General features: G+C 46.6%; 1 protein-coding gene and 1 non-coding gene across 2 annotated transcripts in view; one reads left to right on the top strand and one right to left on the bottom strand.

The window, feature by feature from the left end:
* Window positions 1-19,884, top strand: part of LOC130384260 (protein Niban 2-like) — a 28,835-nt gene extending 8,951 nt beyond the window's left edge. Inside the window, exons 3-15 of the mRNA XM_056592369.1 lie at window positions 1,142-1,270; window positions 2,135-2,240; window positions 3,731-3,898; window positions 9,869-9,984; window positions 11,774-11,878; window positions 12,332-12,494; window positions 13,340-13,527; window positions 14,198-14,353; window positions 16,231-16,344; window positions 16,721-16,828; window positions 17,941-18,052; window positions 18,458-18,810; window positions 18,871-19,884. Coding sequence (XP_056448344.1) covers window positions 1,142-1,270; window positions 2,135-2,240; window positions 3,731-3,898; window positions 9,869-9,984; window positions 11,774-11,878; window positions 12,332-12,494; window positions 13,340-13,527; window positions 14,198-14,353; window positions 16,231-16,344; window positions 16,721-16,828; window positions 17,941-18,052; window positions 18,458-18,810; window positions 18,871-19,884 — 2,832 coding nt within the window. The remainder of the gene's footprint in view (window positions 1-1,141; window positions 1,271-2,134; window positions 2,241-3,730; window positions 3,899-9,868; window positions 9,985-11,773; window positions 11,879-12,331; window positions 12,495-13,339; window positions 13,528-14,197; window positions 14,354-16,230; window positions 16,345-16,720; window positions 16,829-17,940; window positions 18,053-18,457; window positions 18,811-18,870) is intronic.
* Window positions 15,963-16,035, bottom strand: trnak-uuu (transfer RNA lysine (anticodon UUU)). The gene has a single exon. It is a non-coding gene; the product is annotated as a tRNA-Lys (tRNA).
* Window positions 19,885-20,190: the final 306 nt, after the last annotated feature.

The raw sequence follows: 20,190 nt of genomic DNA, 5'->3' as shown, positions 1-20,190 counted from the left end.
CTGGGAAAGAACTTGGACCGTAGCTGAGTGGATGGTCTTCACTCCAAAACTGTTCCATCCTCGACCAAAAACTGACAGATTCCTGGCTTGATCTCTCCTAGATGGAGCAAAGCAGGATTCTTGCCAGCTACTGACATAATATTTATAATTATACTAATTATTATTATAAGGATTATTATTATCATTGTAATTATAAGCTGTAAGTAATTAAAGAGCACCTTTCATGTTGAATCTGCAGCCCAAGTTGCTTTAGGGAAGTAATAAAAGTAATAATTTGAAGGACCAAGTAATATCACAAACAGAAATAAATATTACAGAATATCATATCTAACAAAGGAAATAATTCCTGGAGATTCTATTTTTCAGCTGAAGAACTTCTTTAGGGACATACTTGTTTTATACTCAACGCAGTTTCGCTTTGGTCACTGAACGCTCCATTAGTCTGTGCCGGCGGGGTCTCCATAGAAACTGAAAATCTGAATTCAGATCGCAGAAATTAAACTGAACAAATCACTCCCATCTTGAAGTTTGTTCCAAAATCTTTGAGATGCAAGAAGTTCACAAAAAAAAGTTTGCTGAGGTATATTTCCGCAGCTGCATTATGCCCCTAACATTCCCAATCTTATTTTCTGCAAAATATATGCTATACCCACCTTCGCCATTCTAACCTAGCCTTTTGGGACAACATCCCTCCGTCTTCCCTAGAGCTGCTGCCTGCTGCCATGGTTACACATAACCCTAAAAAAGCACACCGGTTGAGGGTAGAAAAGGGTGAAATTACCTCTCTATTTACTTATTCTTCTATTGGGTGTGTTTATGTGGTTCCAGGTTTTCCCCAGTTGGTTTTAAATGTGAAATGGTTCTGCTGGTATTCACAACCCCTCTCCCCGTGTCGTAAAATGCTGCACCCAGTGCAGAGGAGCAACGGGCTGTTTATAATGATCATGTTTTAAGAGGGGTGTAGGGACACAGCCTGCCAGGTCACAGCTATGCTAGCAGGATAGCATGTTAGCAGCTAGTGTTCTGGTGGGTTGGTTCAGGTATTTGGTTTACCCACTGGTTGTGAATCCAGATTTTTGTTCCTTCTCACTCTACTATTTTCTAATTGTGAGTGTGTACGTCTGTGCTTTTGCATGCGCAGGTTCCTCTGGAGAACCGGTGTATCTTCTCCGGGGCGTTGTTCCAGTACCTGGAGGAGAACAGGAAGTGGAGGAACCGTTTCCTCTTCATCCCAGACTCCTACAGCATCAACTACTATGACAGCAAGGCGGTGAGGAAGCGCAACAACATGTGTTTTTTAGTGTGTTCCATATGGGATCAACACAATGCGGCTTGTTTGACCGCTTTTCGGCTGTCTGAGTGAAAAATTCATGTTTGTGGTAAAATGTTTCCAAAGTCAGCCAATAAAGGAACCCCCATTTGCAAGCATACCCAACAGAGCCGTACGGTCTCAACAAAGTTATAGTGATTTGACATTCATCGGCCCTTATGCACCTAGCGGGCATTTCGGTTGGTTGGGCGGGTACACATTCTAGAATCTTTTGAAACCAGGACAGGTTAATGGTTTATTTTTAGTTCTGCATTCCGTTTTCCCAGCATATAGAACACATTCCCATTGAGTTGTCATGGTGTTCTCACAGATTCTAAAAGGTTTACCAACCCAGCTAAGCAATATGGTCGCTAGGTGACAAAAGTCTATAATCATACCAGATGGTCAGAAAAGTACCATGTATGAAGCTCTTTAGCGTGTCTCTAATGGTTTGTCTCTTAATGTGTCATAAATATGATTTCCCATCCATATTTCAAATCCAACGTCATGAAGCTGTAAAAGAGGCTTTTCTTTTAAAGTTAAAGTCTGAGAATGTAGGTTACTCAAAGACCCACCAAACAGCTGTATACTAAAAACTCTGGACAGAGATTAACAAATCAGAAACAAGGATTCAGACTCTTATCTCTCTATTCTGATTGGGTGAACTCTCCACTCATCTCTCTGTTCTTATAGGCTGACCCTCCCCCCTCACATCTCTCTGTTCTTATTGGCTGAACTCTCCCCTCATCTCTCTATGTTCCTATTGGCTGACCTCTCCCCTCCTCTCTATCTGATTGGTTTAGCTGTGTCTCTGTTCTCTTCCAGTCCCATGACCGAGGCCTGCAACCCAAGGGGACCCTGAGCTGTGCGGGATACAAAGTGCTGACCTCCATGGAGCAGTACCTGGAGCTGGTGGCCAACAGCCTACCAGGTGAGACCCTTGGGAGGGGCGGGGGGGGAAACGGTCTACATGCTGAGACCTTTGAGAGAAGGCGGGCGAGATGGGTGTCCCTGGGATGGAGAGGGTTGGGTTGGGGGGGCACTTCAGGTGTGCTTGAGTACAGTATCATGCAGGTCTACAAATCATGGAAGCAGTAATAATATTATTAGCAAAACACGTTTTTCTTCACTTCTTGAGCGGACATTTTAGAGAAGAGTGTACCGAAGAGTTCACAACTGAATCTATTGAGCGCAAGGACACCAACTGCTCCAGTAGTTTCACGTGCAGTGCTACCTGCAGCCCATGCGAGGAATCAGGAAGCGAGAATGGACGGAAGGAAGATGGTTGGAAAGAGGTGATAGCGCTCAGAAGAAGCACAAGTTAAGAGAACGAAGAAGAGAAAAACAGGGTGACAACGGAGGGAGGATTACATAACAGGTTGATGAAGATGTTTCTTTAAGCTGGTGTGTGTGTGTGTGTGTGTGTGTGTGTGTGTGTGTGTGTGTGTGTGTGTGTGTGTGTGTGTGTGTGTGTGTGTGTGTGTGTGTGTGTGTGTGTGTGTGTGTGTGTGTGTGTGTGTGTGTGTGTGGAACAAGGGAGGGGGAGGAACTGCGGGCCCCTCCTCTGGGTGACAGCCCTTCTAAATGTCACGTCTAATCCTTTGAACACCATTATGGAGTTCTCTCCGCCTGAGGCTATTTTATTCACCCTGACTACGTGTGTGTGTGTGTGTGTTGCATGGTATACCGATACTGTAACCGTATCAAAATTCCCTGCCTTTGAAACTGTACAATACCCCATTTTTAAGTACCGGGACCTTAAGAATGAGTGTGTCTTAATCTCCTATGAGTGGCTTCGATGTGCGACCAGGACAGTGCTGTGTGCTATGCTTATCCACTCCCTGCAGGCATTGTCGGCCAACAATTGTCATTAGTTATGTTTTTTTCTCATATGCATGCTAGCTTTCTTGGGAGTACAAGAGGCATTTCTGCGGGGGGCATTCCATGACTTTATTTTACCCCATCAATATAATCGAGATTCAAAAATCGTATGCGTTGTGAGTCTTTTCCTTGCCCCTCATTGTCAACAAGGTTAAAAGGCATTTAATGTGTCTTACGCATGTTATAATATTGTACAGATGCTACAGTACCTCATTCTAACTCTTAAATAGATCTGGTATCTGGCACCAGTACAGATAACGGCCACAGCACAGGGGAGCGCACATTTTGGTGCTCATATTTGTAGTGCGACCAAAGGAAGAAGTGGAAGTATATATTTTCCACTTAGCAAAGCACACAGTGTGTTAACATAGTCAGCTGTATTATTTTTCTCTTACTCACGAATATTACTATAATAAATTTTATGCAAAAGAAAAACACAATTCTGTGCCTGTGCCAACACGTCGGTTTTTTTGGGGTCGACTCCGAGTCAAAGCACACTGTGCAGGTGTTCAATATGTTTGTCTTGCTGTTTGTCTCCAGGCGTGAAGGCCAAAGTGGGGAGCGCTCCCTTCCTGAAGGTGGCGACCCAGTTCCCCCTGATCCTTTGGCATCCATACGGACGCCACCTCTACTTCTGCGTGGGGACGGAGAAGGAACAGGACAAGTGGCTCGCCGTCTTCCAGGACTGTGTACGACACGCCAACGATGGTGAGATCAATTGCAAATGCATTTGAATGTTTTCAAATTTATTTAAAGGAGCAGTGTGTAGGACTTAGTGGCATCTAGTGTTGAGGTTGCAGAATGCTACCAACTGAATACACCCCCACCCCCTTCCCTCACATCATCTCCCTCCACCTCAAACATGACGTAGAACAAGCTAGGTGGCCTGTAAGGTGTAGGTGTACTTGTACCAAAATGAGCTCATCGTCTATGATAGCGCAGTCATCCAAGTGTCCAGTGATGAGGTTCCTTGATAGATTTATACATACATTTAGATATTCAGCCTGTAATACAGTACTGTTAAGGCGCACTCACACTAGGCAAGTTTGTCTGCTCCGTGCTGCAGGAAGATTCAGCACGATTCCCCCCCTCCCCACTCCCCCCGCTGGCCCGTGGTCACACTGCTCCCAAAGGCCGTGGCCTGGGCACGATTGCTCCTTCATACATACGTCATCACGTCGTAATACGATAAATACGTCATCGCCAGGCGTGGTGTCCAGCTGTGACTGAACGCTGTCGTCGGCCCAAATTTCAAGTAATCACTCGACTTCACAATCGCACCAACGTAAACCCACTTGTGAACCGCTTGCCGCCATTGTTTAAAATGATTGTTGTGGGGAAGAAGGGCATGGACCTAAAGGAAGAAGGGTCGCGCAAGGACTACATCATCCAGCTCACGTTGCGTATCCATGCGTGTGCGCGTGTCATCTCATTATCTGTATTTTGGCCACGGCACACCTTTCCCAAGTGTGCCGTGGCCAAGGGGCTGTTCCGTGCTGGAATACGGAGGGCGTGGTCACACTAGCCAAACGTTCTAGACTTTAGTATGCAAATGAGCTCGGGCACGGGGCCGCGGCCCTAGTGTGAGTGGCTCCTTACTCATGCTTTACAAGTAAGAAAGCATTCCTAAGATGCGATGAGATGGCATACTCTGTAGAGTCGTTTGTTCGTTCTTGGATATTGTAGAAACCTTGCAACATGCCATTTGAACAAAGGGAGCGGTACGGGTCGGCCAGCATGTGTATCAGTTATAGGTGGTGCTTTTATTGATGACATTAGATAAATCACTATCGATCAGCATTTAGTACAGATATGTCCAGGTCCATTCTATGCTAAGAGGTAGTCGAAATGTTATGTATTGCAACTTTTAGTTCGCTAAAAAAATAAGTGCATAACGACAAATTTTGGATGTATACTGCCCTTGGGTCATAGTCAGATGATCCTACATCCGCTTTCCAATATTCGAAAAACAGTGACTTCATCTCTTTAAACAAGTTCCGGTTTGTTCAGCATGACTACAAAATGCCCATTGCGCAATTTCATGTTGGAAGATTAAAAACGTATATTAGCATCGTAAGCCTTCTGGGAATAAGTGGAGGGTGTGCAATTCTGTGAGGGCAAGAACCTACATGTCTGAAACATTTTAAAGTTCTGTGAGGTGCTTGGAGAAGAACGGGTAGAACTGTGTCTGTTTAACTTACTGACTGGCATTGTATTTTATTGGTTAGGATGTTAAATCCGAAATGCGGTTTCGCTACAAATCAAGGAGACTTTTGTTGCAGTAATTCCACTGTGACGACCCGGCCAAAACATGTCAATGTGGCTTCATGCTTCCCTTGTGAGGTTTGCTCCTTGTAGTTCCTCTTTAGCTGTTTAGGTCTCCATCATACTCCCTCACTTATCCCTTACCTCAATCGCACACACATCTTGAGCTCCCTCCTATACATCACATGGATTAAAGTACACCGAGGGCTTGAGATGTCGATATTTTTTTAATGCAGCCCTATAGAGGGTTTTATTCACGCTTTCTCAATCTTCCTGGCTCTTTATCTGTGTCTCTTTCATTATCTTTCTCTTTCTCCATCTCTCTTTCCTGTGTGTGTGTGTGTGTGTGTGTGTGTGTGTGTGTGTGTGTGTGTGTGTGTGTGTGTGTGTGTGTGTGTGTGTGTGTGTGTGTGTGCTTGACCAAAGATGGTGAGCAAGAGGGGACACCACCACACTCATCACCACCACCTCCCCCTCTCTCTTTGAATTGCTCCTACCTCCTCCTCCACCTCCCCCAACTCCTCCAATAACTTTAGCAGCAGCACCACCAACTACTCAAATACCACCTCTCTCACCTCCGCCTACTCAGCCTCCTTCTCCTCCATTCCAACGTCACACTTCCCAATTAAATGGCTTCTTTCCAAGTGTACCATAAGTCACCCAATCCGGGAGTTTGGACGAGGCAGGCAGGAGGGAGGTAAGAGAGAAAGGGGAGAGCTACCTTTCAACACATCACTTTGTCTAGTCATTCTTGGTCAGCGATGGGCCCTGATTTCTCCTGCTCTTAAAAACGCACTGCAATTCGCTTCTGGTAGTTGTAAGCAGTCATTGTGTGCTTTTAAATACACTGAAGCAAGTAACGAAAAAAAGCCCTGTAACTAGGAGATAAACATGACTCGTTTTGGTGGTACACGCTAACCTTCTGTCATGCTAAGTTGCTATCCGGTTAGCGCTCAGCACACTCTCATCACTGCTTTCCCTGAAGCTAAGCGCAATAACAATGTGCTACACACACAGAGAGACAGACACACAGAGAGACAGACACACACACACACACACACACAGAGACAGACGCACACAGGGTGGATTTCTGGTCCACCCTCTAGTGGAGTACTTTTCCCGTTGTTACAGTTGTTGAAAGATGTTTAAAGGACATTGAACTATGTTTGGGTGAAGGCAGCCCAAGTACTTTTCCATAGTTTTGATAGTTGGTTTCCTCTGTACTGAAGTTGAGGTGCATGTAATCATGTTAAACAGAACTGAGAATGCAGAACAGTTAAAAGGTGTGCGAGAGAAGCGGAGCCACGGTGTGACCGACCTGACATAATCACCATCTTTGTTCCCCACGCGGAGCTGGAGCTCCTCGCTAGAACTGTTTACTCTGCAACGACAGAGGGCTTACTTAGTGGCTCTGGTGCCTCCTGAGAGTTTCCTTGCAGAACTGCACTTATGTCCTGCCTCCCTCCCAGCACGCAGTGGGGACTTATGGTTGAATCCCAGGGAGATGGTTTGTATTTCCCTTCACCAACTATGCTCACAGATCCATAAATGCAGGCAGCGGCAGGACCCACAGCGTCCCTCAACACTTGGCATGTGATGTACTGTAGACGTGTCTATTTTCGTGCATCGGTTATTTCATCTTTGCTTCTTTCAGAAAATAACTCTTACAGAGCACGTCACCTTTGTTGGCAGATATTCACTTGAAATGGTTACAAATGCGACACTACAAAGGACTTTCTTTTGCCAGGAATACAAACTCTGAATGTAATTTAAGAATGTTAATGATGTAATGTATTAACATTTCAAATGAACTGTGTGTGCAAATACACAGTATGTCTTCGTGTTCTAAATGGGTTTACCGGTGTTTAGAAACCTCACTTTAGATTAATTAGTGAGTCTTTGGTGGGTAATGGAGCCTGCAGACAGTTGCTCTGGGGCTTGTATTAAAAGCCTTCAGACAGCTGTGGAGCAGTCGCTTCAGATATTTATAAACATCTGAGATGTAACATCTGGAATGACTATTGGCAACACATGATAAGAGACAAAGCCTTCTATATACAGTAGGTTTCTTGAAAATAATTGATGTCCTAATCGGGAGATTGGATAGTTGTGTAGCTTTGGTTTGACTCGTAGCTCAAAGGTTGTGTGTTCGAACCCAAATCCACCGGGAGTCACTTTTGCTGACTTTCCGCTAGAATGTCGTAAACAAAAAGAAATAAGTGTCCTTAAAAGGTTTAGTGAGGAAGTTTTTGTCATCATACAGAATGTAAGAAAATTCTGTAGCATTACTCAAAATACGTGTGTGTATGTGACACAGAGGGTGTGATTTCAAATGCCAGAGGTGTCTTTACGCCGGGAGCAGGTTGCCACATATCCGGCCAATCATTCAGAAGATAGGCAGGGTGACTGGCAGGTAGAAATGAGGTCCCCATGAAGGTGTGGTCGTCCTGTTCATTAAGGGGCGCTGTGTGACTCATTATGCAAACACTTGCTAGCGCAGATCTCTGGCCAGAGTTCACTATAGAGAAACTATTTCACAAGGTATTTCCAATTTTTGTTAATCATCACACACACTCTTCTATTCTGAGCCTCTGTTTTTGGGGCCGAAAGGCTGAAAAGAGGAAGTGATCCTTTCATTGACCAACAACACAGCGTTTCATTGACCTTGCTAAAGTGTGGGAGAACCAAACAGCCGCCGTTGCCCGGGACAACGGTTCCTGTGTTTTGCTGGTCCTCACGTTGCATGTTTGGTTATTTCAGCTTGTTACGATGTCGTGAGGTGTGCTTTGGGAGGGGCTGCTGGTAGTGTGTCTCGGACACTGAAACACTCAGTGTGCTGTTTAAAGTTCAGGTACTAAAGTTAGAGTTGGTCACAATTGTGGGACCAAACCCTAAAGAAAATTGTATTCTGATCCAGAATACTTTTTTAAAGTACCAATCTCGAACACAAAGTACAGCAAGGCAAGAGAACATGTAAAAAAATATACACATACAAACAGTACAATATGCATACAAATATATACATGTCTACAACATAATGTTATGGCTAGAAAGTGAATGTTTTTATGAGTGGGTTAGTTGTAGAGAATTATAAAGCTTTCAATTAGGTTGGATGCATATAAAATCTATTATCCATATTTCCTCTTTGTCCTTATCTCCAATGCACACACACACACACACACACACACACACACACACACACACACACACACACACACACACACACACACACACACACACACACACACACACACACACACACACACACACAGTGCTATCTTAAGGGGCTACGATTTCCTGTCTGTGGTCCATAACTGCCCTATTCAGAATGCACACAGGCTCATACACTTACTGGCTGTGTCATAGCTACATTTCAACCCTCTCTACCCTAATGTAGAGCCTGTTTAGCTTTCTGAATCACAGTTGTCTAATTCTAACTCGCAATTGAAAACACCTTCGTACAAACATTATAATTGAAAAAGCCCCACGGAGCGAATTGTTGAAACATCCTCTTACGTGTCTGACTTTGTTCTCTTTAACTAATCTTTACGTAAACGTTGTGCCCAAAAACGTTAGCGTGTTTGTACAGCAGACGCAGAGCAAACATCACGCTAATTTCATGTGACGTGATTATCAATTATGATCTAATACTTTTAAGGAAGAACTTTTGAATCCACTTCCCCTAAAACCCACATTCATTGCTGTTTGTAGGTGTCTCCATGATAACCCCCTAAAACATACGTTTCCCTAAACCGGTCACTGTACGGAGCAGCACTGTATACTTCTGCTAGTTGTATTCCATGGCAACCTTCAACACAACAGGCATTCAGAGATTACATTTGAAAAATGTTTTTTTGAAAAAAAAAAAAAAAAGTTTCACTTAAAGTAACGAAGGTCAATTCAAGAACAGAGTCGTCTCCATGACTCTGCCACCGTAACACGTCGATGGATTAGTGATTATGTGCAGTCCCACAGGACGTGTCATATGTTGGCAGTTAAAAAATGGACGAATAAATCCGTAACAAAAATATCTTAATCTTTGCTCATGAAACCACAGTCCCGCTTCTCTTTTCTGCTGCTATCAATCATGTTGGCGGATGGAACTGCATAGTGGAGAAAAGCAACACATGTTGTTTGTTAGTTTTTTACCAGGAGTTATTAGCGGGGGTCAATGGGTGAACCTGCTAGTTCGCTAAGCGCATAAGAGACATCCTATAGTGTATTAGTGACCATGTTTAACTCTGACCTGTGGTAATACCAGCTTTCCCCATCTGTTTCAACCCATTTTCCTCCTGTCGTGTCCAAAAAGGCCAAAACATGTCTTTATACATGAATAACGAGTGTTTGAGCAGGCAGAAAATGGGTCACATAATAGGGTTAGGGTGTGACTTTGTGTTTCCTTTCTCTCGGCAGGTTTGTCAGAGGAGAGCAGGGTTCAGACCCCAGCCTTCACAGACTCTGTGCGTCTCTTCCGGCAGGCCAAGGGCCAGTACGGTACCTGGGACATGATGTGTGGCGGGCACCCGCAGGTGAGCAGCTCGTCCTCTCCAACCGGAGGGTCGCCGGTTCGATTCTCCAGTTGTGTGTGCGTGTGCGTGTGCGTATGCGTGCGTGTGTGTGTGTGTGTGTGTGTTCAAATATAAAAGAGCCCAGGATATATGTAACATTTTACTAGATTCCATATTATATATAGAATCTGACCACATTACTGAGACGACTTTATGTTTCCATGGTATCCACTGGTTTCACACCTTCACTTATTTATGCCCGCTGTGTCCTGAAGGGTAAACAGGGATTCCTGAATAGTTTGGGATCAGTCAGGTACAGTGTTTGTAATAACTCTGTTTAAAAGAACGGCGTTAGGTAACGCCGTTATTTTTTCAGTAACGGTGTAATCTAACTAATTACTGTTTCCGTCATTACAACACCGTTACCGTTACTGTATGTCAAATGCGGTTCGTTATTATGAATTGCTTGAATAAACTGCGTAATCCGAACGCACCCCTGGCTCCAAACACAAACTGCTAGTGAGGCGACCGGGTGGGTTAACAACGAGATAAACGATTATGATTGGCTAAGGCAGAGTCATGTTTCATGGTAGCCAATCGGAGCCAGGGTTTTTACACACAAGCCAGGACATGCGCGCCACACACACGCACACGCACACGCACACACACACACACACACACACACACACACACACACACACACACACACACACACACACACACACACACACCCCTTTGCAACCACGCCAATTTAACTTCAGTTGGATGTATATCAGGGCCTTGAATTGGCAGTTCAACCATTTAACACATTAAGGCCAAGTGAAAACTGCCCGGAAAAATCCAAATTCTTTGACACATAGCAACTTTCTTTTTTTTACAGTAACGCAAATAGTTACTTTCCCTGGTAACTAGTTACTTTTATTATAGGAGTATTTCAGTTACTAACGCAGTTACTTTTTGAAACAAGTAGTGAGTAACTAAAACAAATTACTTTTTTAAAGTAACGTTCCCAACGTTAGGTAGCACCACAGCCCCGCCTAGGCACACACTGCTGCCTCTTCCCGACCAATTCACCTCGCTCCTCAATCTCTTTAATCCATGGAAAAACAAACGTCAAGATTATTCCACCTGTTGTTGGAAAAACAGCCTGTGGTATCTCTATATTGTTGGAGCTTGATATGTTATCTACGACTGTTTAGTTTACAGTCCTTGGGCCGTGAAATGGAATTACTTCACATGGCCATCTTTGAGTGCGTTGTTCTCAATGACTTGAGTGAATAGGTTTGAAGAGGTCAGCTTTTGAGAAGCATCCAGGGAGGCACTGATGGAGCTAATATATAAAGATTAAAGATAATTCTTCTGACGTGTTAAGATAACTTTTTCAGTATATTTTTTTGTGTAGAAGTTTATATCTGTGGATGTGCATAACCACACAGTCATGCAAGTGAGCACACTTGCATTGGCATTGGTTTGGTCGGTTATATTGGTTTGATCTCCGTTAGGCGCCTTTTCCACAGGGAGCTGTCATGTGTGCACACATACAAACAAAGCCACACCTAGCGACACACACACAAAAACCACAACTACCCCCGTACACGCCTACAAACACACACCAAGCCACACCTTACTAACACAACCACTGTTCAAACACCGACGTGTCTTTGTGTACTGTATACGTGTAAATGCATGTGTAAATGTATGTGTAAAACTACGGGATGTGTCCGCTTGGCTTGTGGATCGTGTTGATGTGATCGTGTATGTGTTTGTATGTGTGTGTGTTTCTGATTCATGCGTCTGTCTGTGTCTGCAGATCCTGTCCAACCTGGTGATGGAGATCCTCCTCCCAGAGATCAGGGACCTCATCTCCCCGCGCCTCAAAGGGAAGATGCACGAGAGGCAGCGCAACTGGATGTTGGTGAGGACAGCCAGGGCCATAATAACCTGCTTCATAGTCACACACTTGGGCCCTGGCCCAATTCTCCCCCTTCCCCTAGATTTGAGCCCTAACCCTAGATTTTGCAAAGTCTCACAAAGGGGTAGGGTGTCCCAATGCTTAAGAGAGCAAAGGGGAGTGCTGCTTTTCCCTTAAAATCATCCCTTGAACGCTACCCAGCTCGGTAGCTGACTTGCAGCTCAGGGAACACAACGCAAGTGTTCTTGTTAAGGGAAGAGAAATGGGACTGTGCCATAGTCTGTCTATGTGTGAATGGGAATTTCCAGGTTCTGACAGGGGTGTGTGTGTGTGTGTGTGTGTGTGTGTGTGTGTGTGTGTGTGTGTGTGTGTGTGTGTGTGTGTGTGTGTGTGTGTGTGTGTGTGTGTGTGTGTGTGTGTGTGTGTGTGTGTGTGTGTGTGTGTGTGTGTGTCCAGATCAGTGACGCGGTGTACAGCCTGGTGCAGCGGCAGTGTGAGGCGCAGTTCCGTGCGCTGGAGCAGCGTTGCGAGGCGGGGCGCCCCCTGTTGGAGGCCTCCATCCGCACAGACATGGACCAGATCATCACCTCAAAGGAGCACGTCACCAACAAGATCAGAGGTCAGATGAACACCCTGCAGGTCGTGTAGCGCTATGGCTAACGCAGCGTCGCCGCTTTCCCAGTCCGGCAGCCAACGCAGCTAATTCAGCACGGTAGCAATTGCAGCTAACGCAGTGCTGTAGCTAATGTCTCACTGCATTGCTGTGCTGCAGCTAATGCAACACAGTTGCGCGCCCTGTCAATGTTATGCTTTCTTTAAGGCCGGGGCCTGCCTTGAGTGGATATCCTTCCCTTCGAATCTCAATGTGTCTCTGTGTGCATAACCAAATGTTACCTCATCTAACCTCAATGCCAGGTGTCAATCCTTTGTTCTGGTTGATTGGCAGATGAAACTGGTGTTGCACATTCCAGTATAAGTTTCTGTTACCAACTCTTAATACTTTTATTTGTAGCCAGACATGTGAGCATGATCAGAATGTGATCCTTAAAGAACACAATACTGCCCAGCACACGCCCAGCTTTTAGAAACGATGCTATGTAAACGAAGTCGGCCTGACATAACCTCGGGCATGCCACATGGTGAGTCATAGACATTTGATTGGTTTGTCTTATTTTTGATGCGAGAGCCGCTCTACTGCAAGAACATCGTAAGGCATTAAATGTCAAAATGCAACAGAATCAGGAATGCGTTTTTATTGCAGTTCACGTACAAAATTGCAATTTGAGATTCATCCCCGTGCAGACGTACAAGCATAAAAAGCAACTGTGCAGGATATGAAATCCATCGTCTTATGTGTTCACAACACCCACCACCCAGAAGCGCCGGCATTGCCGGTGTTCATGTAGAGGTTCACCTGGGAGAGCCAGACCCTGACCAAAGCTCCTCTGCACCCTGTCTCCCCAGGCGTGGTGCTGTCCAAGGCGGACAAGCTGCTGAAGGTGAGCATCCAGCCCTACATCAGCTCCATCCTGGAGGCGCTGATGGAACCTACCAGCAGAGGCTTCTCGGAGGTCCGGGACGTCTTCTTCCGGGAGCTGGTGGACATGAGCAAGAACGCCGTCAATGAGGGCACCAAGGAGACGGTGGCAGAGGTGTGTGGGTTTGTGTGTGTGCTTGTGCGTGTGCGTGTGTGTGCGTCAAGTATTTCACAATACTTGGATATAAGGATCTGAAACCCAGCGAGCATCATGCTAATGTGCGTTCCTTCAGCGTTGGCGTTATGGCCGGGAAACGTAAATGAATGGAACACCCTTCACTGCCTGCGCTGCAAAAACTGTACCAAACTGAGAACCGTGAACGCAAGACCGTGATACATCCTTGTCACCAAGGAAAATAATTTCCATTCTTAGTTTACCAATTGCGTGCATGTGCATGACTCATGGAGGATTTATAAGAGTTCCTGGTAACCAAGCTGGAGACATGAGTCACCTACGTATACAGCCTGCTAATATCGTGGTCCACAGGTCGTCAGTATTGTTATGTTTCACATGCTGGGAACTGGTGACCAAAGCATAATTAGACACTAGGAAGCGTTTGCTTTAGCCAGGACAGCTTGGTACAGATGCCTTTTCAGTCGGCAGTTATATCTAATGTCTAGATCCATCTCTAGGATGGAGGTCATGCATTAAGCATTTATTAAGTAACTGACCTGACATTTCTATCCAAAGTGACACAGAGCGAATCCCACCTTTCCAGTCTGGGATAGACAAAGCGTCATCTTATCTTACCCTTATTATTCACCTCTTCTCTCGGCCGTCTCAGCACATGGACAAGATCTCCATGCTGGCGTTCCACCCGGTGAAGATGCAGAGCTGCTACGAGAAGGTGGAGCGGCTCAGTCTGGACGGCCTGCAGCAGCGCTTTGACGTCTCCAGCCCCTCCGTGTTCGTCCAGAGAGCCCAGATCCTCATGAGAGAGGTGAGGAGGTCCGGGGTCAACACGAGGGCTTTTTTCAATGGGGGACATTTCACTTTGGAGCAGCCAAATATCCAATGCTATTAATCCTTAGGTGAACATCGCCCACTCTGGTGAGCTACTGCAATTACACAATGTGGTCACCTTGTTAACTACCTGGGGATCATTTCTGTTTCTGTGGACCGGTTTGGTGGTGTTTGGGGGTGATTTTAACATGTTCAGATTTTAACATGTTCAAAAAAAAAGATAGAACTACAAGCACAGGTGTGTCTCTTTAAAACGGTGTCATTGTGGCTTCCTTTTCAGACTTTATCCATCTACATTTTTTTTTTTAAATTTAAAACTTTTTTTGGCAAATTGTATCAAAGGAAACTTGACTTGCATGTTTGGAACTCATCCAAGCTGTTCTGTGTCAATCTTTAGGCTTCCTAAAAGAAAGGCTTTCTCCCTAAAGTGCTACTTTGCATAATTGTCTGCTAAGTGCCTGACATTAGTTCTGAGTCGGACAGCGAAAAGCTTTAATGTGTTGCTAAAGCGCATTGCCACGACAACACTCCTTTTTATACTTTTCCAGATGTTTAGCACCAAGGGCTCAGGCATTCACAGACACACAGACACACAGACACACAGACACACAGACACACAGAGACACAGACACACAGACACACACACACAGAGAGAGAGAGAGAGAGAGAGAGAGAGAGAGAGAGAGAGAGAGAGAGAGAGAGAGAGAGAGAGAGAGAGAGAGAGAGAGAGAGAGAGAGAGAGAGAGAGAGAGAGAGAGAGAGAGACCATGGCTGGCTCCTTTCTTTACAGAATGGAACTTGTCTGCGTGGATGGTCTAGATAGGGGGGTGGGCGTCCAAAGTCAGGGTCACTCAGTTCATAAACAACGCGTGAACAGGAAACCGTTCAAGGACAACGTTTGCCACCATTTCCTGTCAGAAGAACGAGCTGACAGAGAGACAAATTGTTTGATCCAGAACTAAATATTTTTGCGCTGTGTTCCTGTATCAAGTGATAAATGTTATTTTGAGATGAAAAGTTTGTTTTCACTAGGAACTGTAAATTATTTCAGAAAAGTTTCATGTGGTCTGATTCTGACATTGGACAACCAAAAATGGAAAACAATCAATCCAGATTTTTTTGGGGAAGTAATTGGATAGTTTGTTTTTAAAACCATGTGAAGAAAGAGTTCTGCAGCACAACAGATGGTGTAGCAGCGCCCTCTTGTGGCTAGGTGGATGTATAGCAGCCACATCATCTACATAAGTACTGCTTCTGTTCTGGGAAGTCATGGACATATTGATTTGAAGGCATATCCAGAACTACTTCAATCCAAGTATAAAGAACAGATCTGTGTATACCTGCACCAAACAGAAGGATGCTTGTAAATTTACATTACAAAATGACTGACTCAAATTATCTCCCAATGAATATATACAGACCAATATGTTGTGAATTTTAAGTGGTTGACACTGAATCAGAACATGATTAAAATTGCAATTTTATAATTATAAACAATGTAAGTACATATGTTCTGGCATGCCTGCACTAACTCCGAATAGTATTTTATCCATAAGATCTTCAATATTCCCAGTCGTGGAAAACGCCACCTGAACAGGGACTTGAACCCTGGACCCTCAGATTAAAAGTCTGATGCTCTGCCGACTGAGCTATCCAGGCTCTGGAGGCATGGGATTGTGTGTGTGTGGATCTGGTTAATTAACAATGACTATCTCTCTCTGTACCCCTGTACCCCCACCCTCTCTGTGTCCGTCGTGTGTGTGTGTGTGTGTGTGTGTGTGTGTGTGTGTGTGTGTGTGTGTGTGTGTGTGTGTGCGTGTGCGTGTCGGTCTGTCTCCGACTTTGCCCCCCCAGCAAATGGATGATGCTGTGTATACGTTTGAGCAGATTCTTCACCAGAGTCTGGAGGCTCAAGGTACAGAGGGTCTCTGTAAGACCATCCAGCGCTGCCAGGACCGCGTAATCAAGGTACTGAAGGAGCCCTCACATGGCCAAGCCCTCCATCATTACGTCCTTCATCCATCACCTCATTCATTTGTTAAATCATGATTAATTCAGTCGTTAATCTGTCCATTCATTCATTGTTTCTTAATGAATGAATTATGAATTATTTCAGTCACCAATTACTTATGGGATTAATGAATTCACTTATGACTCACTGTTCTCTGGATTCTTTCTTCTGAACCCAACTTCTTTCTAACATCTGTAATCTGTGTGTTCTATACCAAACTCCTTCCTTGCATCTGTACGTCTCTGCTCTGTACACTAAACGCCTGTGTATATGTTCTCTGTTCTATACTATTCAACATCTGGACATATTGTGTGTGTGTGTGTTGTCCTGCAGAAGTTTGACTACGACAGCAGCACGGTGAGGAAGAGGTTCTTCAGAGAAGCTTTGCTCCAGATCTTCATCCCCTATATGTTGAAGCAGCTCACGCCATCCTGTTCCTCCGTAAGAACCCTCCTCCTCCTCCTCCTCCTCCTCCTCCTCCTCCTCCTCCTCCTCCTCCTCAGAGGAACCGGCCTAGAACCACATTCATCTTTTTTAGTCGGTCTGTCCGTCCATTTGTTCATTCCTTTGTAAGTATCTTCATGCTTGCCCTCATGAGGTCGGCCTGTAGAGCTTTGGCACTGGTAGATCTAGACTAAGGGCCTCATACTAAACACTACATTTCCTCACCACAGTGATTTCAAACCATGGCTATTTATGGTTGCTATTCAACAATAGGGAGCTCAATATGTAAGCCTTTATATATTAGACTATACAGTACAAAATGATAATAATAAATAAAATAAAGAATATAGACAGAAACTACACCCACTGGGTCATTGTATGCTAATTGTACCGAAATCTCAGTATGTGTGAGCCATGAGTCTATTTTAATCCTCCATTATCGCGGCGGGTTATTTATAAAGCTCTTTTCTGTGTCAGAATGAGGTCAGTGACATCATCGCGGTGTAATGGATCTACGGGTGCTGTAGTGGGACACACTACGCCACTCAAGTAAAGGAGGCAAAGAACCGCTTTCCCTATAGATACCTGACTGCTTTTCTTTATACGGTAGTATTACCGTGTTCTGGTGTTCCGTAAATTACTTGGATAAGAGGTGGTATAATTCAGAAGGCTACATTTAAACTCAAAACAACACACTCTGATTTATTTTGGGTTATTTTAAAAGAAGCCAATATCATTGAAATTGTATTAATACATTTAAAGAAGCTGTAGCTATGATTTAAGAGCTCTACTTTGAGTGTAATTTGTCAAGATTGCCATAACCATCCGTGAGAGCTATTGATGAGTGAAGCGCGCTGAAAGAATGTATTTTAGAGATTTATGCGGTTCTATCAGGACAACAATTCCTCCTTGCCTTTCAGTCAATAGTGATAAAAATGCAACACTTGTCAATGGCTCAGAATCTTAGGAAGGAAGGGAGCTGAGAGGGGGAGGCGATGTTTTTAGTCGTTGCTGTCTTGCTCTTCCACTCTTCTCTGTCCTCTCTCTTGACATCTTGACCGCTTTAAAAGCACAAAAATAAATCCGAAATGAATGATCGTTCCTTCCAGGACCTGCCGCGCTTCCAGGAGCTGATCTTCGAGGACTTCACGCGCTTCATCCTGGTGGACAGCATCTTCGAGGAGGTGGTGCTGCACTCCGTCATGAAGGACATCATGACCGGTGAGTACACTTTTACCTTTTGATCCATGACCCGGCCGGTGAAAAGACATGATACGGTCTACACAAAGCTGTGTGATGTCTGGAGGCAAAGAGAGAGAAAAATTAAGAAAAGTGCAAAGAATGTCAATGTCCCTATTTCTTATTTAGTTCTGTACACCAGACCGGTGATCTTCTAATGTATTCAGACGGTTTACACCAAGTGACCCGCACATGTTTTATGTGCTAATAAATTATCGGTGGTAGTTGACCGTTGGTTAAGTTAAAAGGTAAAAACAATGATTCGAGCAGTTTTTTGTGTAACTAACGATTCAAGCTCATACCGCTAAGGTGTACCCATGTAAACATTCTGACGGAGATCATATCAAAACAAACTCCTTGTTCTCGGGTCTTCCCCTCCCACCCCAGCTGTGAAGGACGCAGCGGTCCAGCGCAGACACAACCTGTACCGGGACAGCATCGTGCTGACCAGCAGCGACCCCAACCTGCACCTGCTGGGGGACAACCCCTCCATCGACTGGGCTGAGGAGTACGGGGCCCACGAGGAGGACGGGGACGGGGAGGAGGGCGGAGCGGACGCTGCCGACGACGACGGAACGGAGGCCCCGAAGAAGAGGGGGAGGATGAAGCAGGTGGTCTCCATGATCCAGGTGGAGGGCTCCCCCACACTGGCCAACGCGTCCTGCCTGGACGTGCCGGGGGTGGACGGAATACCAGAGGAGGAGGAGGAGGAGGAGGAGGAGGAGGAGGAGGAGGAGGAGGAGGAGGAGGAGGAGGGAGATGACGAGGAACAGAAGGAGGAGGTGGCGGACGAGGAAAAGGATAAAGAGGGCGGGGTTCCTGCCGGGTCACCAAACAGCGGCTGCAACGGCATCGCCGGGGGTCCGGCAGATCCGGGCGCCCCCCCCTCCGCTCCGACCGACGGCGGCCCCTCCGAGGAGACCGGCAGCGAGGAGGTCGTTCAGAAGGAGGCGCCCCCCCCCGCCGCCGGGGGGGAGGAGCAGCCGTCTGCCCCCCCGGCCCAGAGTGGGGCGCCTCCCGCCCCCACAGCAGGTGGCCCGGCGGCGGCGGTGGAGGGGGAGGAGAACGCCGAGGTGGCGCCCGCCGCCGCCGCCGCCGCACAGGAGCCGGCCGAAGTCGAGATCGTCACGGAAACGGTCGAGACGCCGCCCGCCGCCGCCGACAACGCCGCACAGGAGCCGGCCGAAGTCGAGATCGTCACGGAAACGGTCGAGACGCCGCCCGCCGCCGCCGCCGACGCCGCACAGGAGCCGGCCGACGTCGAGATCGTCACGGAAACGGTCGAGACGCCGCCCGTCCCCAAGGCGCCGCAGGAGAGTTCGGAGGAGCCGCCGCCGCCGCCGCCTCCCCCGGCACCGGTGACCGCCGCCCCAGTGTGTGTCCTCCAGGACACGCCCCCCTCGAGCCCCAAGCCGACGCCCCCCGAGGCCGCCCCCCCGTCGACGGACCGGGAGCCTGCGACCACCGCCTCCCTCCCACCCCCGCCGGTGGCTGACGGCAAGGAGGCGGAGGACGAGAAGGTGGCTCCTCCCCCCGAACAACCGGACGCGACAACGGCGGCGGCGGCGGCATCACCAGCCCCCCCGCCGCCGGCGGACTGCGAGGAGGACAAGACGGCTCCTCCCCCGGAGCAACCGGACACCACGACGACGCCGACGGCGGCGGCAGCATCAGCGCAACCCCCGCTGCCGACCAGCGAGGAGGAGGAGGGGGCGGCGCCTGAGTCGCCAAGGCAACAGCCAGAGCTGGAACCCACGCGGCCCAGTGACTCTCAGAGTGCAGAGGAAGACTCTTCCGGACCCTGCAGCCAGTGAGCAAGGCAGTGGGCCCCCCCAGCCCGGGGAGGAGGAAGAGGAGCTGGAGAGGATGAGATGAAGATGGATTTTGTTTTTTTAATAGCATTTTTCAGGGGGTAACAAACAACTCCTACATGCACAGCTTGGTTAATATGCACATGCACTTCACCCACACATCTGCACTACACCAGCGGCCTTACTGAGAAATGCCCAAGCCATTTATTTCTCCTTTTATTTTTTTATACACACACACACACACACACACACACACACATTCTACCCTATAGAGGCGTGATCTATGCGATGCTGTTTGATGGGTAGCGG

The sequence above is a fragment of the Gadus chalcogrammus genome, chromosome 6 (assembly GCF_026213295.1).
Source record: "Gadus chalcogrammus isolate NIFS_2021 chromosome 6, NIFS_Gcha_1.0, whole genome shotgun sequence".
Taxonomy (NCBI): Eukaryota; Metazoa; Chordata; class Actinopteri; order Gadiformes; family Gadidae; genus Gadus; species Gadus chalcogrammus.
The sequence above is the reverse complement of the archived record's forward strand: the minus strand, read 5'-3'. Positions and strand labels throughout refer to the sequence as shown.